The following is a 22,473-nucleotide window of genomic DNA, read 5'->3' as shown; positions in this document are numbered from 1 at the left end:
TATTGGAGTTTTTTCGAATGAGGGCGGTTTAATTGAGCGTGGCGCGCTTTTCTGGTGGAAAAGCTCAGCTCCATAAATAGCCAATCATCAGTTATGCCACAGCCACATCATATTTTCCGTCAGATGGAAAGGCAGCATTAACTCGTGATAGAATCACAATGATTATTTTGATGAAATCGAAAGCCGAAGCAATCAGGGCATAAAAATGTTCTAATGAAGTATCACAGCACTTTGTTGTAAAAAATTCTTAATTTCATAGAAAAATATGTAGGAAGCATAAATTTTACTTTCTTCATTGGTAATTGGTAATTTTAAAAATTACCATCGTTAAATGAATAGGCTATCCCAAATTATGTCACAATGAAAATTATAGTTTTCATTAATTGTAAGTTATTTTCGAAAAATGGGGAAATTCTGGTGAAAACAAAATGACTTCCTAAAGCCCACGTCTACTTCAAATGAATGAGGATTTATGTCTTTCTGAGATGACAGCCACCACGTCACTGTGAAATAAGCTCAAAATCTCTGAAAGCAGAGTGGTAAGGGGCTCTAAACACAGCTGGATGTCAACCAACGTGAGAGTTATCTGGCGTCTCAGACGAAAATAGATGAAAATGAAAAATGCCGGGGGAAGCGAAACACGAAAAGCGCGTTGCGTGGCCAGTCCCTCGTGGAATAAAATCAGTGGTTGAGAAGTTGATTAAAACCCAGTGAATAGTCCCACTGATGTGCAATGTAAAATCAAACACATTTGCCAACTGAATTCATCAACTGATATCGTTTCATCAGCTACAAAGCATTGGAAAAACTCGGAAAAACTTATCATCACCATCACCGAATTGTTTTCACCTAGGCAATTAATCGAAAGAAAGCCGATAAAGAAGAAATAATGAAAAGGCACTATGTACGGTCATCGATGCGGAGTAGAGACTCATCAAGCACATCAACAGGTTTACAACCTAGAGAACGAGTCAAGGATTGCTGCCGTACCCTAGTAGCTTTCATGTGCACACAGGTTGGTGTTGGCGGGCTAGTTATTGGCTACGCTATTGTCGGGGCGATGGGTTTTATCGCGATCGAGACACAGGAAGAATATGCCCACGTATCCGCTATAATAAAATTACGGAGAAACTTCTCGGAGCAACTCTGGAATCATACAGCGGGAGATAGAAAAGTCAACATCATCAATAAGACAGCGTTTTACAGAAATACTGATTTTATCCTTCAGAACTACCAGAGCAATGTGGTGGCTGCTATAAAGGGAGGATACAATAATAAGACTGTCTTGGAGGTTTGGAGTGTCCCTGCTGCTCTCATGTATAGTTTGTCGGTGTTCACTATGATCGGTTACGGCAACATGGTGCCTAGGACACCCTGGGGCAAGGGGGCAACTGTTCTTTATGCCATTTTTGGAATCCCTCTTTATGTGCTGTATTTTTTAAACATGGGCAAGGTACTGGCGGGGACATTTAGGTATGAAAAAATCATACTTTTTTTTTATTTTCCAAGTAAAGGAACATTTTTGGCTTTTATTCCAATGTCACTGACAGTTCAATTAATCTAATCATTCGCAATCACTTGAAGAATTTTTGATTTTCCTTCATCTATTCATAGTCACTTTTGACCGCTGTAAATCGTCTCTGGGCGTTCAGATATTTCCGAAAATTTATTCTTTTACTGTTATTAAACGAAACAACTCATCTTTCAGATGGCTCTACCGCTGGTTTCACGAGTGCACAGGAAAGATTCGTCCAGGCCAAAAGATCACCGTACCTTCGACCGCATGTCTTTGGGTCATATCCGCTTATGTCCTCGTTGGAACCATAATGTTTGCCCAGTGGGAAGGATGGGACTACTTGGACAGCGCCTACTTTTGCGTGACATCACTATGTAAAATTGGAATGGGAGATTTCGTACCCGGTGCCACGTTCGCCGACGTCGCCAAGGATGGACACCTTAAGCTCGTCATCAATTTTATTTATCTGCTATTGGGATTGGGACTGCTAGCCATGTGCTATAATCTCATGAGAGAAGACGTCAAGGAGAAAGCAAAGGAGCTGAAGGCAGATATCATAGATGCATTTGACGACTTCCGACAGAGGATCATAGCTTGTTGTCATTCCGATGACCTTTAAGCTTATTAAAATATAATTTATTCTTTAATGAATAAATTTATGAATGAAAGTTTTAATGCTTTTGTTTGAATGATTGAGGGAATATTTTGCACTTTTATTTAAGTATCAATAGACACTCAATGTTTTCTCAAAGAAAAAAAATTTGTGCTGTGGTTTTCAAGAATATGATAAATTGGGACGTGATTCTCGTTGGTGTATTTGTTTCCATAATGAGAAATATTATTCACAGTGAAGGTAAATTAAGTTCACGAATTGTCCGCTTCTCCTTTACCATCAGCTGAAAAACACACAAGCATCATTGCCTGTATGACTCAACTATAACTGTACAATGACTATTACTATTTATGAATAAAAACTATCGTCACTCATTTTATCCTTAAAAATCTCAACAGAAGAATATCGAGGCTTTTATTTTTACAGTATAGAATTTTCATAACATTAGTGTAATGTGCGGTCAGGAGAATAAAGCTATGAGTGTGCAAGATACAGTGGAAATGTTGACACATGAGTGTATTGAACTCAAGAGAATACTAACTGCTACGAGTGATGATAGGGAGAAGGAAAAAATTGTCCTCAAGCATATCATCAGTAGAGCCAACAGTGATTTACATATCAACGACATTCAAAAAGGTTTTTATGTTATTATTTTGTCTGCATGATTCATTTAATAAATTAATTTCTGCTACTGTCACGTTATAACCTCATTTCAACAATTTACGCAGAGAATAGCTCAGTCAAGTTGGTTAAATTATCAATACCCTGTGATCTAGCGTTGCTGCTTTCATCTTTAATTTAAAGGTGACGTTTATAAGCTAGGGAGGAAAAAAAAGTTATTCAATTTCCATACTTTGATCTCTAGTTATTGATGGGTAGTAATATATTGTTTTGCACTTCTCTCTGTCCTTTTTTTGGCTCTGATTCACTCTCTAAACGTCAGATTCTTTATTTAATGGTGATAAAAATTTTGAAATACCATTGGAATTGACACTGTAGGTCTAGGACATTAAAAAAATCTCGGAATGTCGGTTGAAAAGACTAAACTAGCTGAGGGGAAAGAAGGAGGTAGTGAAGAAAATGTTAAAGAGGCCTCCAAACAAGTGGACGAGTACAATAATCTTCTAGAAATTGAGAAAGAACTCGACCAGGAATTGAGTCTGTTGAAAAAAGAACTCATGGGAGGACCTTCCATAAAGGAAACCATGGATGACCTTCATGAGTATAACGATATCAAGGACTCGACTCAGATTGTTTTTGGAGCAATGGCAGAAATACAAGGAAGAACAGTTTCCCATTTCCACGAGAAATACAATGTCCCTAAAGACTGAGCGAATCTGATAAATGATTGTTATATTCCGCGCGGCGCTATTCATGTTCCCAATATGCTTGTCATGGTTTTATTGTAATAAACATTGCTTTTTATTTCATTGAATGCTTGATTTACCATTTTTTTTCTATTTTCGGGGTACTATTGATTTGCTAGGACTTGAGTGGTTCAATGTCTCCGAGGGATTATCAGTGTCGAAACATTTGGCTGGGAAAATTGTTATTCTCGACTTTTTCACTTACTGCTGTATCAATTGTATGCACATACTCCCGGATCTTGAGGCGGTGGAGAAGAAATATACGGTTGAAGACGGTTTGATTATTGTTAGTGTCAATCTGAAGGTGATGATTTAGTAGTGAAATGAACGAAAGAAAATTTAATACTTTTGTTGTATTTTTGTTGGCATTGACAATTATTTCCTCTACAAAGAATGATAGGCGATATTTTCCCTTTAATCAATTAGAATTATTAAGCCCCATCAAATTATATTTTTTTTCAAATAAAAATAAAATCCAACATTAGCTCTCTCTCTCTCTTTTCACTACTAAATCCACAAATATGGAAATAATTGAATAATAAAGAGAAAATTTTCTCAACTAGATTGGCGTTCACAGCGCAAAATTTTCCAACGAGAAAGATTCAGCTAAAATTTTGTCCGCTGTACAGAGATACAACATACTACATCCAGTAGTGAACGACGCGAAATTATCCATGTGGAGGGATATTGGAATAAGTTGTTGGCCGAGTCTAGTAATTCTTGGTATACGAATAATTGTTAAAGCAAACGAATATCTGGCGATTGTTTTTTTTTATTTCGTTGAAAAATAGAACAAATCGCGAAAATGAAAAAAAAAAATCGGCTCATATTTTTAACTTGTGCAAAAACAAAAAAAGCAGCCCAGCAAATTTTAACAAAATAAAAACCGACAATTGATGAAATAGGTCCCGAAGCCCAGCCCCTGGTTGTCCTTGTTGGTGAAGGCCACCGTGAAGAGCTCTTCCTCTACACAAAAGTCGCCCTAACGTACTTTAAATCCCACAATGCAATACGCAATCACGATCTCCCTGTACGGCCAGCGCAGCATCTCCTCCCAGCATCGACTAAAGAAAATCTCCTCTTTCCCGGTAAAGTTATCGGTTACGAGGACAAGAACGAGGACAAAATGATCGTCTCGGATACCGGAAATAACAGAATAATTATCATGAGACTCGATGGGACAGTGGAGCACGTAATTGGCGGGTATTCACCGGGAATGAAGGATGGGAGTTTCGAGGTAGCTAGATTCAACGCTCCCCAGGGTATCTGCAAACGTGGTGACTCAATTTACGTAGCTGATAACGAGAATCACGCTATCAGGCTCATTGATTTGAAGAGTAAAAGTGTAACAACTCTTGTTGGAACTGGTTCTCAAGGGCATGATTATCAAGGTGGTAAAATTGGCAAGGTGCAGGCTATATCATCACCTTGGGACGTTGCAATTTATGATTATAGGGAGAATGAGCAAGTATTGCTTATTGCGATGGCTGGTACACATCAGATTTGGGCATTGTTTCTTCAGGACACGGTTTGGTGGAAGAATAAGTACTTATTTCATTCTTATTATAAACTGTTAATTATATTGAATAATCACGGAATTCAATGATAAAGTGCACTTCAATATTTATTACTAATAGAGAATACAAGAGTGGAAGCTGTGCAGCAATCGTTGGGAATGGCCGAGAGGCGAATAGAAATAACACATATCCTCATGCCGCAAGTTTAGCTCAGCCCTCGGGTCTCGCAATTTCTCCCGATTTAAAAATCTTGTTTTTCGCCGACAGCGAGAGCAGTTCGATCCGAAAAATCTATCTACAAGATGGTCGAGTCGCTCCCCTCGCTGGAGCCGATAAAAATCCACAAGTGATTATTCACTCACTGATTTCTCCATCGTAATAATTTTTATTTCACCAATAAATTGTGCTCATAAAATTTATTTTGCCCCCTGCCTGCAGGATTTGCATAATTTTGGTGATATTGACGGCGTGCAATATACCGCAAAGTTTCAACATCCACTGGGAGTTACTTGGGACAGTAAACGAGAAGTTGTGTACGTTGCTGACACTTATAATCACAAAATTAAGCAAATTGATTTAATTGGCAAATGCACAACCCTCTACGGAGCCGGGAAACCGAGTAAGAATCACGTGTTCGATGAGCCGAGTGGCTTGGGACTGCTAGCTAAGCACAATCTACTTTTAATTACTGATACCAACAACCATTGCATTAAAATTATTGACTTGGAAACCAAAGTAATAAATACGGTGAGTAAAAGCGATTAAAATGCTTGTTGAATGATATTTTAATTGTTTCATTTCTAAATAGCACTGCTGGAATTAAGTAGTAGATTGAAAATTTAATTGGAAGTGAATGAGGAAATACTTTGAATAGAGTTCAATGGAGGAAGGGTTCAGTATCAGTCATCGAATTTATTTGTTATTTTCCCAGATATCGGACTTGAAATATCCAATAAAAGCCGTCCGCCGTTTTGACAAAATCCTGAACTTTTTTACCGAAATAAGTAACAAAGAAGCAGTAATGACGATATCGTTTGCGACTAAGTTCACCGCTGGTGTAGAATTCAACACAGACGCACCGCAAAAATGGTCATTAAGTCATCCCGAAACATGGACGTCCGAGAATCCAATGGGATCACTCACCACACCAATTAACCTAGAACTCCCAGAGGATGATACTCCAGAAGAGCTATGCATAACAATTAACTATGTTGCCTGTACGGAGGGTCAGTGTATTCCAAGAAGATTGAAAATTCTCCATCAAGTTGTACGTAAGGCAGATGCTTCAATCAATATTCAACAAACTAATGAAATTGAAATTATGTAAATAAATGCCCCCAATGAAATCACGCATTAAAAAAAATATACCTATTCTGCGATTCTATAAATATCTAATGATTGACGACTAATCATACATTTTTTTATACAAAGATAAAGAATTTCACAAGATTTGAAATATTTGAATGAAAGAATAAAAAATCTAAATCTAGGAAAAATCATGGTTCAATTGTATAGGATGAAAACAAATAAAATAACTGACTGTTAAAAAAGTTGTGTAAAACTCCCATTTTTTAATCCCCTATAAAAGCCAATAATACCACAAATCTAACGAAAATTAAGAGGACTAATGAAGAATTATCAGTGTACAAACTTACATAAGTCCCAATAATTGTCCCGGGGAAAAGGTGTGAATAATAAAACGATAAAAACTCATAGAATAAACCGAGGCTAATATCCTTTGTATACAAGTGTAATTCAGCGTAAGTAACAACGAACGATGAGTTGACAAGAAAGTTAGCGGTAAAACTCATGCATGTTGCATCACAAGACAACACCTCTGCTGTAATTTACCATTGAGAATATAACAACTGTAAATTGTTAAATCTCCATATGAATCTATATTATTTTATGTATATATGTGAAGGCAATAAAAATAACGCCATTCCATGTTTATGCACATATAAATGAACTGAGGTTACACTTCTGGATAATTCACTATTGCGGATGTTAGTCATGAAATTACCAGACGTACCTTAAAATGCTTAAAAATCCCTCGCGTGTTTTGTTAGAATCAATGATAGGGGAAGGGAGGAGCTATTAGTGTGAGCATGCATGGGAATACCCACACGATTAATTAATGGCTAGGCCTGTGTACATTCATCTGCTTTACTAAATTATAATATAATTTGAGTAATTATACTAACGGAAACGGAAATCGTTGCGTGTCGTCTAATTACAAGACATCACATTAGTTATAGAACTGATTAATGAATTTTCATTGCTAGAATATCGATCAAGAATTGTCGATAGACTTTGTTGACTCTATTGACCTGACCTATTGTCTGTTACCCCGGTACCCCAATTGCCTCGTACCCTCGAAACCTGAGTCATCGGGCTCGTCTTTTTTTTTCCATTTCCCTCAACATCATTCCACATATGTCCTGATACTGCTATTGGGCAAGACATTCTGGGACCTCAGGTTTTACCGTTACATTTGGACTTTGTTCCCACGAGCCAAACCATTATGCCAACAAGAGCACTGCGCTTGGAGTTGGTAATTATCCGCTGATTATAAATTCTATGTTATTAGTAATTTTTATTTATCTACATTCGACATTACTTGAAGCAAAATTTAATTGAATATATGGAAACATCTCATTATTTAATTAACTGGAAATTAATTTTTTATCCATGAGATCATTGTTTTAAAAAATTTATTGCAATGTTATATAAATTAATTATCTTATTTCAGACATTCTTGATGGGGATTGATGTAGATCAGGTTCATCGGCGTTATGAGAGCTAATTAATGTGCTCAATGTCAATGGGATATATTTGGGGTTCCGTGAAATCACTCGTTGATCCAAAACCCCGGGTATTTTGGGCTTTTTTATAGTTAACCGGAGGGACAGGATCTCTACGAGTACCGTTATATTCGAAAGCCAACTTCAGAACACTACTTCGACCACTAAAAATAGCACCGGTACCTAATAACATCGAGCCAATGTTTCCGATAGGACAGACAGATAATTTTCCTCTCTATTAATCAAGATACACTTTTGTTTTGATTTTTAGTTCTTCTTGACTAACTAGACATTTCAATTACATAATTTATGTGAAAGTGATGAAGAAGAACGAAGAAAATTCGAAAGAGAAAGTCAACTTATCTCAATTGTCATTGGTTCAATCATGAAGTTTAGACTTGAAATGATAAGTTGATTGGACGAAGAACAAAGTAGTAGAAGACAATGTAATGGGCTATTGTACAAGATAAAACAATAGTATTTCCACTTGATTAATTTACTAACGAAAAAAAAATTCATATTCACTTCGTATTTCTGTCAATCATCCCCAAGACGTGTTGATAACTCCCTCTACTGATTTCCCCGCTATTTGTAATATACCCCCCAAGCTGTTCTGAGCCTTTTCGAATGTTCCCCATAGCCAATAAAAAATTTGACTAGTCCGCCACCAGATTGTTAGGATTCCCGGTGGTTCCCCCTCGGTATACCTCGGTATTTCTCGGTACCCCCTTTCAGTGTCCCTCTCCAATATTGACACAGGTATCAAGGGTACCTTCATCCGCTATCCCGCAGTCTGCCTTTTAACGTGGTGACCGGTGGGGTACATAGGCCAGTGGTGTTGCTCATCTCACCGCGAGTGTTGCGGGCACTTGCATGATTTAACGAAATAATAAAAAGCCAACGGGAAATTAAAAAATCGGCAAGGATAATAATTCAAGAGAGGAAAGCCGAGTGCAATTGGTAGAGAAGAGGGAGGATAACTAACGAAATATCATACACAAGAATACCTGGTGCGTAAGGTGGATTCTCGTGTAAAAAGCTATAAGATAAAAGCAAATAGGATAACTGGGAGAGAGGGAGAGGCATCTCCTGCGAGTTACTACAGGGTCACTACCCTTCGTTCAGTGGCAAGGCCAACTGCAATATACTACAGTCGACGAGAAACGCGAGCACATACGTAGATCAAGGAGTCAATAATACATCCTTCATCACTGTCGTTATCTATATCTGGGGGTGAATCGTTGGAGAACGGTAGAGAGAGCGAGAGGGAGGAGCGTTTAATTGAGTGCATAACGAGAATGACAGTCTGAGTGAATTATTGAAGGTGAGTTGATTTATTTATTTCTAAGGTAACTCGATATTCAAATTTTTTGAACGAAAAATACAACCTAAAATTAATTGTCTTTCTCTGGCAATTCTTTCTCGTTTGACTAGGTCCAGATAATTTATAGTTACTTGACTAATTCATTCACATAAGCGTTGATTTTAAAGTAGAAACTTTTTCATTTTCCCTTCAAGTCAGAAGTAATGTTGTCCATGTATTTATCTTATCACGATCTTTTTTTCCGAATTTTTAAACGTCATAACCCATATGACTGAATGAATCTATATAACGGTATTGAAAACGGTCCAGCACTTGGATTCCCGCTGAGTCCAGTTTCTTTGGTCACAGCTTCCGAATTCATCGCAGCCTTTTTACCTTACAGCCTCCTGGCTTTGTATAAACCGCAATAAAGCATTAGACCCCATCACCAACAGTCCATAAATCCCCGGTAATGAGTAACAATGAACCTCTTGATTTTCTTCAACAATAGCTATAATGAAATACTCATTACCCCTGCCCCTGCCCCCTTTTGTAATTCTAATATTAGAATTCCCAGGCAGGGAAATAAGCACCTGTTCGACTGTGATGAGACTAAATGCAAGATGATGAGAGATTCATCGAGGGCATGCATCATTCAAACGCTGTCTAAGGCTCGTATGTTGGCTGTTGAAAACCGGTTGAAGCCTTGAAAAATTTGAGTGCATATTTAGGAGAACCGCTTAACGCCTATCTATCGAAGGGGTATTTATTCTCTGGGTTAGTGGTCTTTCAGATAGCTGTGAGCATTGACCCTTTTGAGTGTTGCGCTTGGAAATATTTCGAGGATATAGACGGAGGGAGGTGGGGCAATGAACCCGTAGTCACCTATGATCAATGAATCACAACGATAATTATACATCATTGTACCCAGATAATTTTTTTTCAATTGCGTGACAAATTTTACGATATCAAAGGGTATATTACCTTTTTTCGATAACAAAAAGAAAACATTATTTTCGCATCTTTTCGCAAATTTTATTTTAACACAATCATTTTGGAAAAAAGTAGTTGAATGAAAGGAGTTGAGGTCATCAAAAATTGTGACCTCGAACCCATTGAAAAACCTCCGACAAAAGGGAAAATACCGGAATGCTTTTGAATTTGGAACATAATTCGCACGCACGTGGCGAACAATAGCACCTGTACCATCCCAGACAAGCCCGCCTGAATTTAGAGCGTGTCACGCATGATAGGATTACTAACTACTAAAACGCGTCTCGCCGTGAAAATGTTCAATGACGTTAAAAAATTTCTGAACAATTGTTCACCTAACAGGATTATATGGCAATTTTTTCTTTCAGACAGAAGAAGTTCGAAATGGCAATTATGTTGAAATGTCTGCCCTTCGTGGCGCTGGTAATATATTTAATAATGAGTTACTTACGTTTGGCGGCAGCTCTTCCGTTTGATGAAAACTCATTTGATGGATCTGAGAATATACAAAATTCTAAGTGAGTGTCAATTCCACTAATATTTGTGTGAATAATTAAAAAATGAACTATTTATTTAAATGACACTGTTTTAATTATATGAAAGCAATAATTTATTAATGGGAGACCACTTTGATAATTATCAATAACTTTATTCAGGGCACGGCATACGATTGGAATAGCCTCGAATTTTTTTCCCAATCATGATCTCTTGAAGAGGAAACCAATCCGTCCATCTGAGTTACCAGCTTCGCCGGCTGACCTCCTGCGCCCTGACACATTTCAATTCTACACATTCGATAAATCTGGTGAGGTGATAACAAAGCAAATGACCAAAAAAGAAATTCAGAGTTTAATAGCAGCTGGAGGAGGCCACCTTCCCCCAATGGCAGTGGAAATTCACGAGCCCCAAAAAGCGGGTGAGGTACCAACAGGTGGAACAAGAGTTGCAGATGTAGTACAAAACGTCCAGAATGTCCTGAAAGGTGAATTGAACAAGCCAACACCTCTGATCTCCATAATACCAAAGATTCCTGGCCACGCAAGTTCCGAATGGAGCAGCATTCTTCCCTCAATACTTTCCGGTGACAGGGAGTCCATTCCTCTAAGCTCATCAGAGCCATCACAACCCCAATACCCGGAGAATGAAAAAATACCGGTGTATGTGGGTCACCCCGTGTATGACGAAATAACGGAAAAACCGATGATCCAAGTACCAGTTATAACAGTAGAAGAGAAATTACCAATTCAAAACACTTCGAGTAGTGATCAGAGTAGTCACGAGGACGAGAGTGGACATGATGGGCCAGTATTTCAAATACTGAATACCATATCTGCGGATATGGTGAAAAATTCTAGCAGCACCTTTAATGATCAGATAACGGATGCTAGTGAATCCATTGACCGACCGCACCAGATCGACACGAAACCCGCCATTGTACAACTCATGCACAACACTTCCAAAATAATGACAAATCCTCCAACAACTCAGGAGCCCATTGATACTACGACTCAACAGGTTAAGCACAATGTTATCAGTATTGTTTCTGAAACTCATTCGACATCAATAAAACACACTGGACACGATGAGATGAAGATAGATCAGTCTCAATCACAATCTGAAACACCTATTACTTCAACTTCTGAGACAATTGTGCCAAAGGAAGCGATTGATAATGATAAGCTAATGACTGTTGATGATAAATTTGAAATTATTGAGCCAATGAGACCAGTGTTATTGAATAACGCCTTGAAGGAACCTGAGATATGGCTACCAACGACCGACTCTCTTCCAGTCACTGAAATCGCTTTAGCCTCTGAGAAGGAAGATTCCTACACTACAGAATCTATAGCAACAACTGCTGCAGGCGATGAATTGGAAAATATCACCATCCCAGCGAGAGATGTTGAAGAAAACCCTTCGGATGCATCATCGCTTACTAGCAACACTACCGAACTACCTTTATTGAAAAATAACACTGAAAAAAAATCTCCAGTGACTCAGCATGACTCAACAATTTCAGATTTAGAAACTGGTTCGATATCGATAACAACGGCTTCAACATTGATGGCCAGTACTGACATATCGCCAGAAACAGCTCTTTCAATCTCTATTCAAGCGATTGAATCTGAAAAAGTCACTGAAATCAACCACCATGGATCATTAACTACAAAAGAAGCTACTGAAAGAACAAATGATGTGACAGCCGAACTTGAGATAGAAAGCACTTCGAAAATCCCTGAAACCTTGACATATTCACCACCGCAGGAAACACCATTGTTAATTGAGTTAGAAGACTCGTTATCAAGTATGATTTCTCAAATATCTGAAGCTATAATCGAGCCCTCATTACCCTTCAGAAACAATTCAACAAACACCAACTCTAGCAGTCCATCATCGACCTCTCAAGATGTGAAAAATCAGGGGATAGTTTCCAGCACCGTCCCTTCATTATCACCGTCAATTCGAGAGCCATCAATTCCTAACCCACTCCTACCAATATTCACAAATACAACTCCCTCTAATAAGATGAATGTCACATTATATGATAGCAATACCGTAAAGGTTTCGAAACTGAGGCCATCAGTATCAACAGAAGCCACAGAAACCCCAATCGTTAGAATCGACATAATGGCACCGGTTGAGACGACAGCTTCTCCAAATGTGAATGATTCAATGATATCCGTGGAAGAGTCTCCAGTGGTAAGAATTCAATTGACAGATCCAGTTACGACAGTCAATCAAATAATTGAGTCTCTGGTACCTGAAAGACATGCAGCCGCTCCAGAACTTGTAAATTTAACCCTTCCTGCGAGAGGAAGTATCACAGTGAATAATATCTCTAGTAGCTTAATTGCTGGCTTCTCAAACAATGAAAAATCGAGTGAAAATCTTTCGTTAATTATCAATAAAGTTGATATCGTTGATGGAGAGAAGAAAGAAGATGTTCAAGTGAAACTTGAAGAAACAACTGTTGAAGCAATGACCACTGAGGAATGGCAATCGACCGCGGGTTACAATAAAACAATAGCAATGATGCAACAGATTAATTTCGATGAACTTCCAATGGTTCACAGTCACAAGATAGCCCCTGTGCTTTACAAAAATAAAACAAAAGTTGAGTCTACAACACTTGACCAACCAAAGACTCCGGCAATTAAATTAAACAATCAAGTATCAAAAACAGATGTAAATTTCATGGCAACATCAACAGAGGTACCTGTATCATCACAAGCTAATTTAGAAACAACAGAAGATGATAGAAAAAATGTAACTGATCGTGAGAGAACAGAGGCCCAAGAAATTGCAGCAAGTAAAACAGAAGATAATTTAAATCTCTCATCGATATCTACATTAATCCCCTCGCAGATTCAATTGGAGGATCTTCCCATTGTTCATCACAGATATAACAAACCTGCAGTAAAACCAATGCCTTCGATAAGCAATAATGTAACACAAAAAATATATACGAAAGATGAAGAAGTTGCTCAGAAGTTAACACCCTTTCCATCACTGAATGTTTACGAAAACGATCCTTACAAAAAGCTAGGAGAAACAGTAGCACCCTCTCCTCCTCTTCCTCCAACAACCGAAATCTCTCAAACCAACAAAACCTTGAAGATAAAGGATCAGAAGAAGGATTCAAGTATGGAAATAATGGAGAAGCTCCCTCTGATCCCTATAAATCATATATCCCAATCGGATAAGAAACTGCCGAAGACAACCCCATCTCCACTAACTCCACCAGTCAAGAAACATGAAAACTATCAGAATTCTGAAAAATGGACATTGATCCCCCAAAAATCACCCTCAACAGCAGTAAATCCAAAGATCCAAGCAAAACGGCCAATTGACGAGCCGATCACAGCCCCTCCTATCCCTGAAACAACCACCGAACCAAAGCAAAAACCGACTGATCGAATTCCCCTGACGCATTTAAAAACCGATGAGGCTTTAGACTTAAGCGTGAAGGCTCTAGAACCAGACGTCTCTTACTTCGTAAACCTCTGCAACGATCTTGCCTTCTCCTTCTGGACAGCGACTAATGAGGGCTTAAGTTCAGGAAGATCGTTAGCAGTGTCTCCATTTGGAATGACAAGCATGCTAGCCATGGTATTTCTCGGTGCCAGAGGTCCAACATCCGAGAAAATGAATAATTTGCTGAAACTAGATGATGTTGCATCCTTCAATCCTCATTTGATTTTCCAAAATGTAACGGATTCCGTGGGATTGGCTCGCAAGCAGGGAATAGCAAATGCAGCTTTTGTACGAGAACTATTCGCGGACAGGGTAAAAATTCGAAAGTTATTGCCTTTTTATAAAGAACAAGCGCAGCAGTTTTACGATGGAGTTGTTGCCGAAGTGAATTTTGCGACAATCAGTGATTTAGTTAGAAGAAGGACTAATTTAATGGTGAGAAAACAAACTGGAGGGAGAATAAAGGATTTCGTTCGATCAAATACCATTCCCCTGATCTCGCCATTAGCCGCTTTATCGGCCAATGTCTTTCAAACAGACTGCAACTCCAAGGACGCGAGTTCAGATGGTAGAGACGGAGAACTCTATTTTGCAGTATCACCAGCTGTACGACAAAGAAAACTAGTACCAGTGCCATCGACCGTTTGGAGAGCAGGAATACTAGCTGGTTATGAGCCCAATCTCGATGCCACGGCTATTGCTTTAGGCGGTCCACACAAATTAGTTTCCATGATTTTTGTTATTCCTGGACAACAAGGATTCACCGCACCTGGGGATAATGTAGAACTCCTGGAAGAGAGACTTATCCGGGGCGCGACTCACGATGGAGTTTGGAACAAATTGCTCAAGGTGGTTATTCCACGACCTGGCCTAGAACTTCAAGTACCGAAATTCAGTCACAGGAGTGTCATAAATGCTACTGCAGCATTGAAGAAAATGGGACTGCAAGATTTGTTCGATAAACATGCAGATCTCAAGGGAATCAATGGAGTTGGTATTGATTTACATTTGACGGATGTTCTGCAGGTGAGTTTGTATAATAAATAAGAGAGGCCAAGTTTGGAAGTTGGGTGTATTGAAGATTTACCTCGAAAAATCATTCTTACAGATGAATCTATTCAGTACCTGTGGAGATGAGAATATTCAAAGCGGTAGGCATCACGTAGAAGTTTACCCATCGGGTACACAGAGAAATGCCCGGCTATTTGCATTAGAACCCAAGACATATCAATCAAAAGTTTCAGAGCCATCCTCCTCAATACAGAGAGAAGACATCGATAAGCCAAGACTAAAATTAGATAGACCATTTTTGTACTTCGTTCGTCACAATCCCACCGGTTTGATTCTCCATATGGGACGCTTCAACCCCAGACTTTTACCATAATCATGATTTATCATTCTTTTTCCTTTATTTCAATAATCAAATTCATCGTCGATCGCGAAAAATAATAAAATTTCAAAACCCCTGTTTCAGCATCTGTTAAGTGTTTGTAGTATAATTGTCGGTACAGTACTCATCTCGATTGATAAGCACTGGCCTCTTGCATATCCATGTTTAACTCTGTTTACGTGACTGCGAATATCAGACTCGTGTGTTTGCGCTGTTACGCATTCATTTATTTATTCACTTTCGGTGGTGATTTATCAATAATATCAAAATTATTATCATGAAAAGTTAATGTGCTCAAATACTCGGTAATCGATCTTGATCATCGTCCAAACGTAAAAATATAAAATTGGACCATGGTTGATGTCAAAAATACCTCGGCAATTCATCAAAATGCAAATCACACATATAATGTAATCCTCTGGAAAAATCTATACTATCTTTTACAATTTCTATAAGAGAAAAACAATCAATTTGAATTGATAAATATACACGTCCTTAAAGTGTGTAGACAAGCTATTTTGCTCAAATTAGACGAAAAATGGCCTTTCCATAGGATTCCTTAATGCGTGCATTAGTTTTTGAATATGAATAATTTAGGTAACATAAGCCTTATCATCACAGCATCATCATCGGTAGAATGAAGTATTAATAATTAGATGATTATTTTAAATAATGTAGAGGGTTTCTATGATTAATTGTCAATCTAAGAATCAAGGAATTGTATATAATAAAACAATACTTTAATGACACTCGAAACGTATCGATAATTGTAACAATATATTATTAAAGACACTATTTAATTACAACCTGATGTGTACAAAAATTATTAAATAACTTCCAGGGTAAGAGGGGTGTATTGATGAATAAATTAAAGGGCCATTGCTGTCAATCATAATTGTACGAAACATAATCAAAGTGGGTGTAGACAGTGTCTCTAATAACCTTGTGATTGAAATTGCAATTCAAGGAGTTATGTGTATGAAGACTTGTATAAGGAATGGAACCTTATCAGTCTTATCGCAGGTGCTAACACCAGATAGGTGGAATGTCTTTCAGTCATCACCAAACGACTGTCTGGTCATCATTGATATTTCCCAGTGTCATTGGAATAAAAAAACATCGAGTAGAATTGAATAATTATAAAACAAAATTCACTGCTCCAACTTTTACCACAAATTGCTACCGCTGAAATGTGAATTAAAAATTTCAATGACGTTCTGCTAAAGGTCAAAGATATGGCGGGGAGGTACGATGAAATAATTCGACGTTAGATAATTACCTCAAATGGAATGATAATTATACGCGATTGCTCGTGCAAAAGAGAAAATTTGCGGAATTGGTGAAGATATATAAACATCTGGGAGTTAAGGAGGCATCGCAAACATATGGTTTGATAATCCCATAATTATTATTCTATTGATTTTACATGACAGAGGAGTGATTTCATTAGAGAAAAATGAGAGAGAAAAATGCTTCTGGGTCATTCATAGTCTTATCTCTTCGTACGTAGTTATTAGATACGTTTATGAGAAGTTTAACTGATAAATTGAATTTCTAAACAACTAGTGGCACTATGACGACAACAGGAATTACCGCTATATTTATTATAAAATATTTGACATAACTAAAAGTTTAATGCCCAGTATGTTTTTCTATAATTTCGAAAATTAGAAAAAAAATTAATTACCCTTGTGTCGATTTCTTGCGCTTTTTTCCTTAGAAATATTTATATATTCAGTGATCTAATAAGTAGTTTTTTTCAATTTTCCCAGTATTTCATGTTGTTCCAAGCCTTTATCATACTGCACATTTATAGATAAGGTGGCGATTGTAAAGATAATGTTATTTGGAGTGATTATATAGTATATTCGCCCGTATATTAACTACGTCATGATTTTTTGCATTGCCACAAGTTTTCATTTTGGCAGATCCCATTTTTTTTTCTAATTTCTCTTTTATAAAATTCATATTTATAATTTTAACGATCCATTGCTCGTGCGTCAGCACTTACAAGTGCTCAATAAGATGAGTCAATAATATATTACTGATTCTACCAAATTTATCCCCTGAAATGACAGATCACAGCATCCAATAATTGATATTCTCAAAAGTACTGAGGAATAAACTGAGTAAAAAAAATATTATAAATGCCAGTATCGTTTTCATTGCGCCACGCGTATTTGGCAACCGAACCAGATCCCAGAATGATGCGGAATCCGGTTGATCTGTATGTCGTAGCAGCATCGTCTCCACTACCACGGCGTGTACGTTCATTTTTTTTTTCTCTCAAACAAAACTAACAAACCAAAGATTCACTCGTTTATTCCCATTCACAGCGAAATCATCAATATCACTGACTAACGCTAGTATCTGGACTTTCCATTTAATTGATCATTAGACTTCGAATGTCTCTTCAGTATGAATATTTTTTAACTAATAAACTCATTTAAATGATTTCAATAACTCTCTTTTAAATTACAGAGACATTGAAGCATCGTTCTTCCAAGTTGGTTGCTTACATTATACAAGTGCCCGCAATGGATGATACTGTTAGCCCATTTGATTACCGAGTATGTCATCTCGACTTTGTTCAACACTCACTCACGCAGAAATAAATGCCTTAAAGTGGGCACTTTTGTTCCCTTTTTCAACAAGTTTACTAAAAACCTACTGGAGAAGATGAAACCAATGTGCCATTTTAAGACAGGTCATTTTTACGTGGGCATTCCTTATTCCCATCCTCGAATACTAAAATCGACAGCTAATACTTATCATCATAAAAAAATATTATAAAACCAATTTCCACTGGTGTATATTCTACTATATCACGACAACCCATGATTATGACTGGATAACACTAAAATTTCAAATTTAATCTAGATGGATCTTGAATTAAAAACTGTAAAAATGATTATTGACCTTTCGTACATAAAAGTGAAATGGCGAGAGCTTAATATTGAAATGATATCTAGGAAACTGAATGCTCCGGACGATCCTTAGCCACACTGCTGGTAGCATGGGTAAGTGCGGCAATGGTTGCCTCAGTTCTTTTACGATGGAAGTACATGTGGATAGCGTTAGCGGTGTTAACACTGCTCTTTCTAATCGCCTGCGGATACGCAGCCTTCACAACACGAAGAAATGTACAACGTGATATACTAACGGAGGAGGCGTATTTCGATCACAGAAGAAGGGAAATAACCACTGTATCAGGGGACCTAGCACCATGCGGTGATGTCAGTAGTTGACCAACCTATCCAATACTAATTGAACCAATTTTCCCATTATATCCTGCACTTGTTACTGTTCTAGAGAGTGGAGCCACCAGCCTACCAAAACTATTGGATAACAGATTTACCGCCACCCTATGCTGTTGTGATTGGTGCAGAGCCGACTCCCCCTACTGCAGGTGAAGAGAGAGTCCAGGCAGTAGGACCAAGACTATCAAACCCACCACCTTATTCAGTAGCTGTACAACAACGGGATCACGTAACAACTCCTCCTGCAGACCATTCAATACCACCGCAAATTTCTCACGTCAATTTCAGAGATACATCACTTGCGATACCCATTACTGATGACAAAGACACATCTGAGCAATCAAGTGGTGGTCAGAATCATGTATTACCTGGTACACAGTATTTAAGTAATTTCATTAGCACGCAGTTTGGCCGGGACAGGTCGAGGAATCTCGAGCAAAATTTCACTCAGAGCTCGCAAAGGGATGGGGGTTGTCGACATCATCAGGGGCATCAAGAAGTATGTGAGAGTTCCTTCAGACCGGATAATACTTTTTAGAGTCAGTTATTCAATTATGCTAATGCAATCACGTCTCCACGGCACACGAACCTGGACTTTCAGGACCATTATCAGAATGTTCCTAAACACAACTCAAGTTAGACCAACTGTTTTTATACTTCAGGCTTCGCAATCGTACTAATGGTCCAATTCTAAGCATGATAATTTTTTAATCTTAGACCTTATTCATACTCAGATAAATAAATTCATTTTTACCCTCAGACAGTAGATGTTTTTTTTTGCCAAAGTTTTTTTAGTAATGGAGCAAATTACTCATTTCCCAAGCTGATAAACTTTGTGTGAGTAATTTAACACTAAATTGTTATGCGAAATTGCGAGCTCCAGTACAACTTTTAGAGGACAAAGTGCGGCATTGTACCGATAAAGGGATAGTGACTTTAAATGCGGAGATTTGGTATTTACGTTCATCTCGATGAATTTTCCTTCTCAACGAATTCAAATATTCACTCAACTACCATGTATATTTCTTCTAAGTGAAATTAGCACAATATTTCATACATTTCTGCCTCTCACGTAATATTAATTGTAATGATCGTGTGCAATTGAATATGACCCAAATGAGGATCATTATCCTAACACTTTCAATACCTCACGAAATATCAATTCCCAGCCAATTGAATTAATTTGAAAAAGAAAACTTAAATACTGCCTTGTTGGTCATTGCGAAATCCATTTAATTCTTACGGAGCGAGGATAAATGAATATCTGAATTTTTTGTTTGGAACATTTAACAACATTTTTATAAGATTAATCGTTTTCAAGTAGATTTGGGCATCAAATGATCACAAGAAACTGCGAACCCCATCAATGCTAGACTCTATTACAATAAATAATTAATAACACAAAATTATGGAATACTGAATTGTTTGCTATATTCAGGAAAATAAAACCAAGAACATATGAACTATATATACATAAACCATTGAACTCTGATTGAAAAAAATAAGTTGGAAAAATTCTCCTATGCCCCGAGGAATTTACTCCAACTATATTATATTGTGCAATAGTGTCCCGAGGCTAGGTGACATCGAGGGAATATGATTCTCAACTGGACCGAACAGTCCTCACCAGTCGTTGGCAATTGTTACATTTATATCACTCACACCAGCAATAAAATCTGCTTTTTTACGACGACTTATCGCTTTTCTTAATTCGCACCGGCCTCATTAAGATCTAATAGACTAGAGATATCTATCAATATGCAATATGCATGGCTCAAGTTGTGCACACACAACAATAAAAATCATAATAAATTGTCGAGGAAATTGTGGAAAAGGCTTAATTCGCTCAGGGCGTTTGTTTCAGGGGACAGAGTAAACTGCCAGTGATCGTTACCACGCCTATTTTTATCATTTTTTTTTCCTTGGCTATTGACCGGGCAACTACCGCGATAGATCACTCATGAGGACCTTTTGTGGTATAAATACCTCGCCGTGTATGCTGGATCGTTCAGTGTGTAAACTGAAATCCTTTGAAGAAGTTATTCCTACTATTATTTTGGTTGAGTATCTATCTGTGATTCATCATGATGCTGAAGGTAATATGCGTCAAACCCTTGGCAATATTTTTTTTACTGTTGAAGATTGGCTATCTCAAGAAATGATTTGAAGGAAAGTCATTGAACGCTTTCAGATTGGTCTCAATTGAATTTTTGATCAGTTGTTATGTCCCTATTTATTGTTAATCAACTGTAACCAATTAAAAGAAACTGAATACTGGGAAAGAACTGTAAAATGAATTTGTTTTGAAGGGCCGTTACACGGTGTTAGTACGTTCAATTTTTTCCTTAAATCATTCCTATCTCTAAAACAAAAGTTTATTGTAAGGAAGGAAAAATCCGCTAAGAGACTCCTTCTTCCATGCAGATATTAACATACGCGAGTTTGATGGTCGCAGCAAATGCCTACTTAAGCCACCAGCTTCCAAGACCAATTGCCCACTCACCTTACTACAATCACAATGCCCTAGCCAGTCATTATGGATACCACGGAGGCTATGCTACCAACAACTACAACCATATTCTTCCGCATCATCATGCCGCAGCTCATCCCTGGGCAGTTTCACCAGGAGTTCACAATAACAACCTGAATCCCCATCAGTACTTTAACGGCGGACTGATTCAACCTCACTTACCCCACCCAACAGTCTCGAATTATGCCCATTCAACGGCCCTAACTCCAACCACCCAACAAGTTGTCCACAAAAATCATGTTGTACCACCCTCGATTCAAGCAGTAAATCAACCAGCACCAGTGCGACCGATAAACTATCAACATCGTCCGGTTATTCCCCCAGTATTCTCCCATCACACAAGTATGTATGAACAAAACGGCTATCAAAATCATGGCAACTGGGCCTGGTAAATTCCTTCGTCTCCAGATTATTATTGAAATTTTGTAATTGAATACGTGGTATCGCATAGTTTTTAATTGTTATTATGAAATTTAATAAACTTTTTTAACTCACCAAGCGGTTGATGTTGTTCATGTTCTTGTTGAATATGTTTATCCCATTGAACACTTTTACTTGTAAATATACACTATAACTACACAACACTGGTACACACATTTTAAAAGCGAAAATCGATTTGATAAAGAAGCGATTGGCAAAATCGAATTGAATGGAATTCATGTCAGCAACTATTGATTTTATGGGGAATATTCATGTTGTTCTTTACTCATAAAATCTTCAATTACTGAGGCAATTAATTCAATATCAAGGAGATGTAAAAAAACAACTGGGTACTGATCTCGTTTGTTAAATTTCACCACTTCCGCCCTGTTTCAAATTACCTACATCCACTGAATCACTAATTAACACACTTATCCACTTGGTCCATACACTCCTTCATGAAGATACGTTTTATTCGAATGACACCGCATTAAAACTGTAAAAGCCTGCCTAAAAGAAAAAGAAAACGAAAATCTTTGGATTCTGGGATTAAATGGATCTCGAAAAAGCTCTAGTTACAAATACAAATATAAAAATAATAACAATGGAAAAATATTGTGTTGTAATAGTTTTTAAAGTTTCGTATTATAAGCATCCCTCATGAAAATACAAGTAAAACTTGGATCAACAATAGGGCAAATAATAAATGAAAAACAATCTACTCAACACCATAATCATCAAATCAATTGTCTTAAAATCCACTTGCTGGACTCCATCACAAACAT

At 37.6% G+C, this 22,473-nt stretch overlaps 4 protein-coding genes across 4 annotated transcripts; all 4 read left to right on the top strand.

Annotated features, from left to right (window-relative positions):
* Nucleotides 1-16: 16 nt before the first annotated feature.
* Nucleotides 17-2,288, top strand: LOC135167608 (potassium channel subfamily K member 15). Its single transcript, XM_064130959.1, has 2 exons — nucleotides 17-1,473; nucleotides 1,709-2,288. Exons 1-2 carry the CDS (start codon nucleotides 890-892, stop codon nucleotides 2,133-2,135), a joined length of 1,011 nt encoding a protein of 336 aa, XP_063987029.1. The 5' UTR covers nucleotides 17-889; the 3' UTR covers nucleotides 2,136-2,288.
* Nucleotides 2,289-2,566: 278 nt separating this feature from the next.
* LOC135167600 (NHL repeat-containing protein 2) lies at nucleotides 2,567-6,563 on the top strand. Its single transcript, XM_064130937.1, has 7 exons — nucleotides 2,567-2,765; nucleotides 3,616-3,782; nucleotides 4,060-4,219; nucleotides 4,402-5,041; nucleotides 5,134-5,359; nucleotides 5,452-5,760; nucleotides 5,945-6,563. The coding sequence occupies exons 1-7, from the start codon at nucleotides 2,582-2,584 to the stop codon at nucleotides 6,338-6,340; spliced, it is 2,082 nt and encodes a 693-aa protein (XP_063987007.1). The 5' UTR covers nucleotides 2,567-2,581; the 3' UTR covers nucleotides 6,341-6,563.
* A 1,833-nt stretch (nucleotides 6,564-8,396) lies between these two features.
* Nucleotides 8,397-18,818, top strand: LOC135167594 (uncharacterized protein). Its single transcript, XM_064130925.1, has 7 exons — nucleotides 8,397-9,141; nucleotides 10,482-10,631; nucleotides 10,770-15,114; nucleotides 15,197-16,866; nucleotides 18,451-18,498; nucleotides 18,602-18,714; nucleotides 18,791-18,818. Exons 2-4 carry the CDS (start codon nucleotides 10,498-10,500, stop codon nucleotides 15,470-15,472), a joined length of 4,755 nt encoding a protein of 1,584 aa, XP_063986995.1. The 5' UTR covers nucleotides 8,397-9,141; nucleotides 10,482-10,497; the 3' UTR covers nucleotides 15,473-16,866; nucleotides 18,451-18,498; nucleotides 18,602-18,714; nucleotides 18,791-18,818.
* A 456-nt stretch (nucleotides 18,819-19,274) lies between these two features.
* Nucleotides 19,275-21,766, top strand: LOC135167613 (uncharacterized). Its single transcript, XM_064130965.1, has 2 exons — nucleotides 19,275-20,834; nucleotides 21,163-21,766. The coding sequence occupies exons 1-2, from the start codon at nucleotides 20,823-20,825 to the stop codon at nucleotides 21,658-21,660; spliced, it is 510 nt and encodes a 169-aa protein (XP_063987035.1). The 5' UTR covers nucleotides 19,275-20,822; the 3' UTR covers nucleotides 21,661-21,766.
* Nucleotides 21,767-22,473: the final 707 nt, after the last annotated feature.

Source organism: Diachasmimorpha longicaudata, chromosome 11 (assembly GCF_034640455.1).
Source record: "Diachasmimorpha longicaudata isolate KC_UGA_2023 chromosome 11, iyDiaLong2, whole genome shotgun sequence".
Classification (NCBI taxonomy): Eukaryota; Metazoa; Arthropoda; class Insecta; order Hymenoptera; family Braconidae; genus Diachasmimorpha; species Diachasmimorpha longicaudata.
Note: the sequence above shows the minus strand (reverse complement) of the source record. Positions and strands in the feature narration are given on the sequence as shown.

What these genes read in the sequence shown, in the direction of transcription:
- LOC135167594 (XM_064130925.1), top strand. Translation starts at nt 10,498, where the DNA reads ATGGCAATTATGTTGAAATGTCTGCCCTTCGTGGCGCTGGTAATATAT. An exon ending in GAGAATATACAAAATTCTAA is followed by an intron (nt 10,632 to 10,769) that starts GTGAGTGTCAAT and finishes AACTTTATTCAG; the next exon opens with GGCACGGCATACGATTGGAA. An exon ending in ATTTGACGGATGTTCTGCAG is followed by an intron (nt 15,115 to 15,196) that starts GTGAGTTTGTAT and finishes TCATTCTTACAG; the next exon opens with ATGAATCTATTCAGTACCTG.
- LOC135167600 (XM_064130937.1), top strand. Translation starts at nt 2,582, where the DNA reads ATGTGCGGTCAGGAGAATAAAGCTATGAGTGTGCAAGATACAGTGGAA. An exon ending in TTGAAGACGGTTTGATTATT is followed by an intron (nt 3,783 to 4,059) that starts GTTAGTGTCAAT and finishes TTTCTCAACTAG; the next exon opens with ATTGGCGTTCACAGCGCAAA. An exon ending in AAACCAAAGTAATAAATACG is followed by an intron (nt 5,761 to 5,944) that starts GTGAGTAAAAGC and finishes TTATTTTCCCAG; the next exon opens with ATATCGGACTTGAAATATCC.
- LOC135167608 (XM_064130959.1), top strand. Translation starts at nt 890, where the DNA reads ATGAAAAGGCACTATGTACGGTCATCGATGCGGAGTAGAGACTCATCA. An exon ending in GTACTGGCGGGGACATTTAG is followed by an intron (nt 1,474 to 1,708) that starts GTATGAAAAAAT and finishes CTCATCTTTCAG; the next exon opens with ATGGCTCTACCGCTGGTTTC.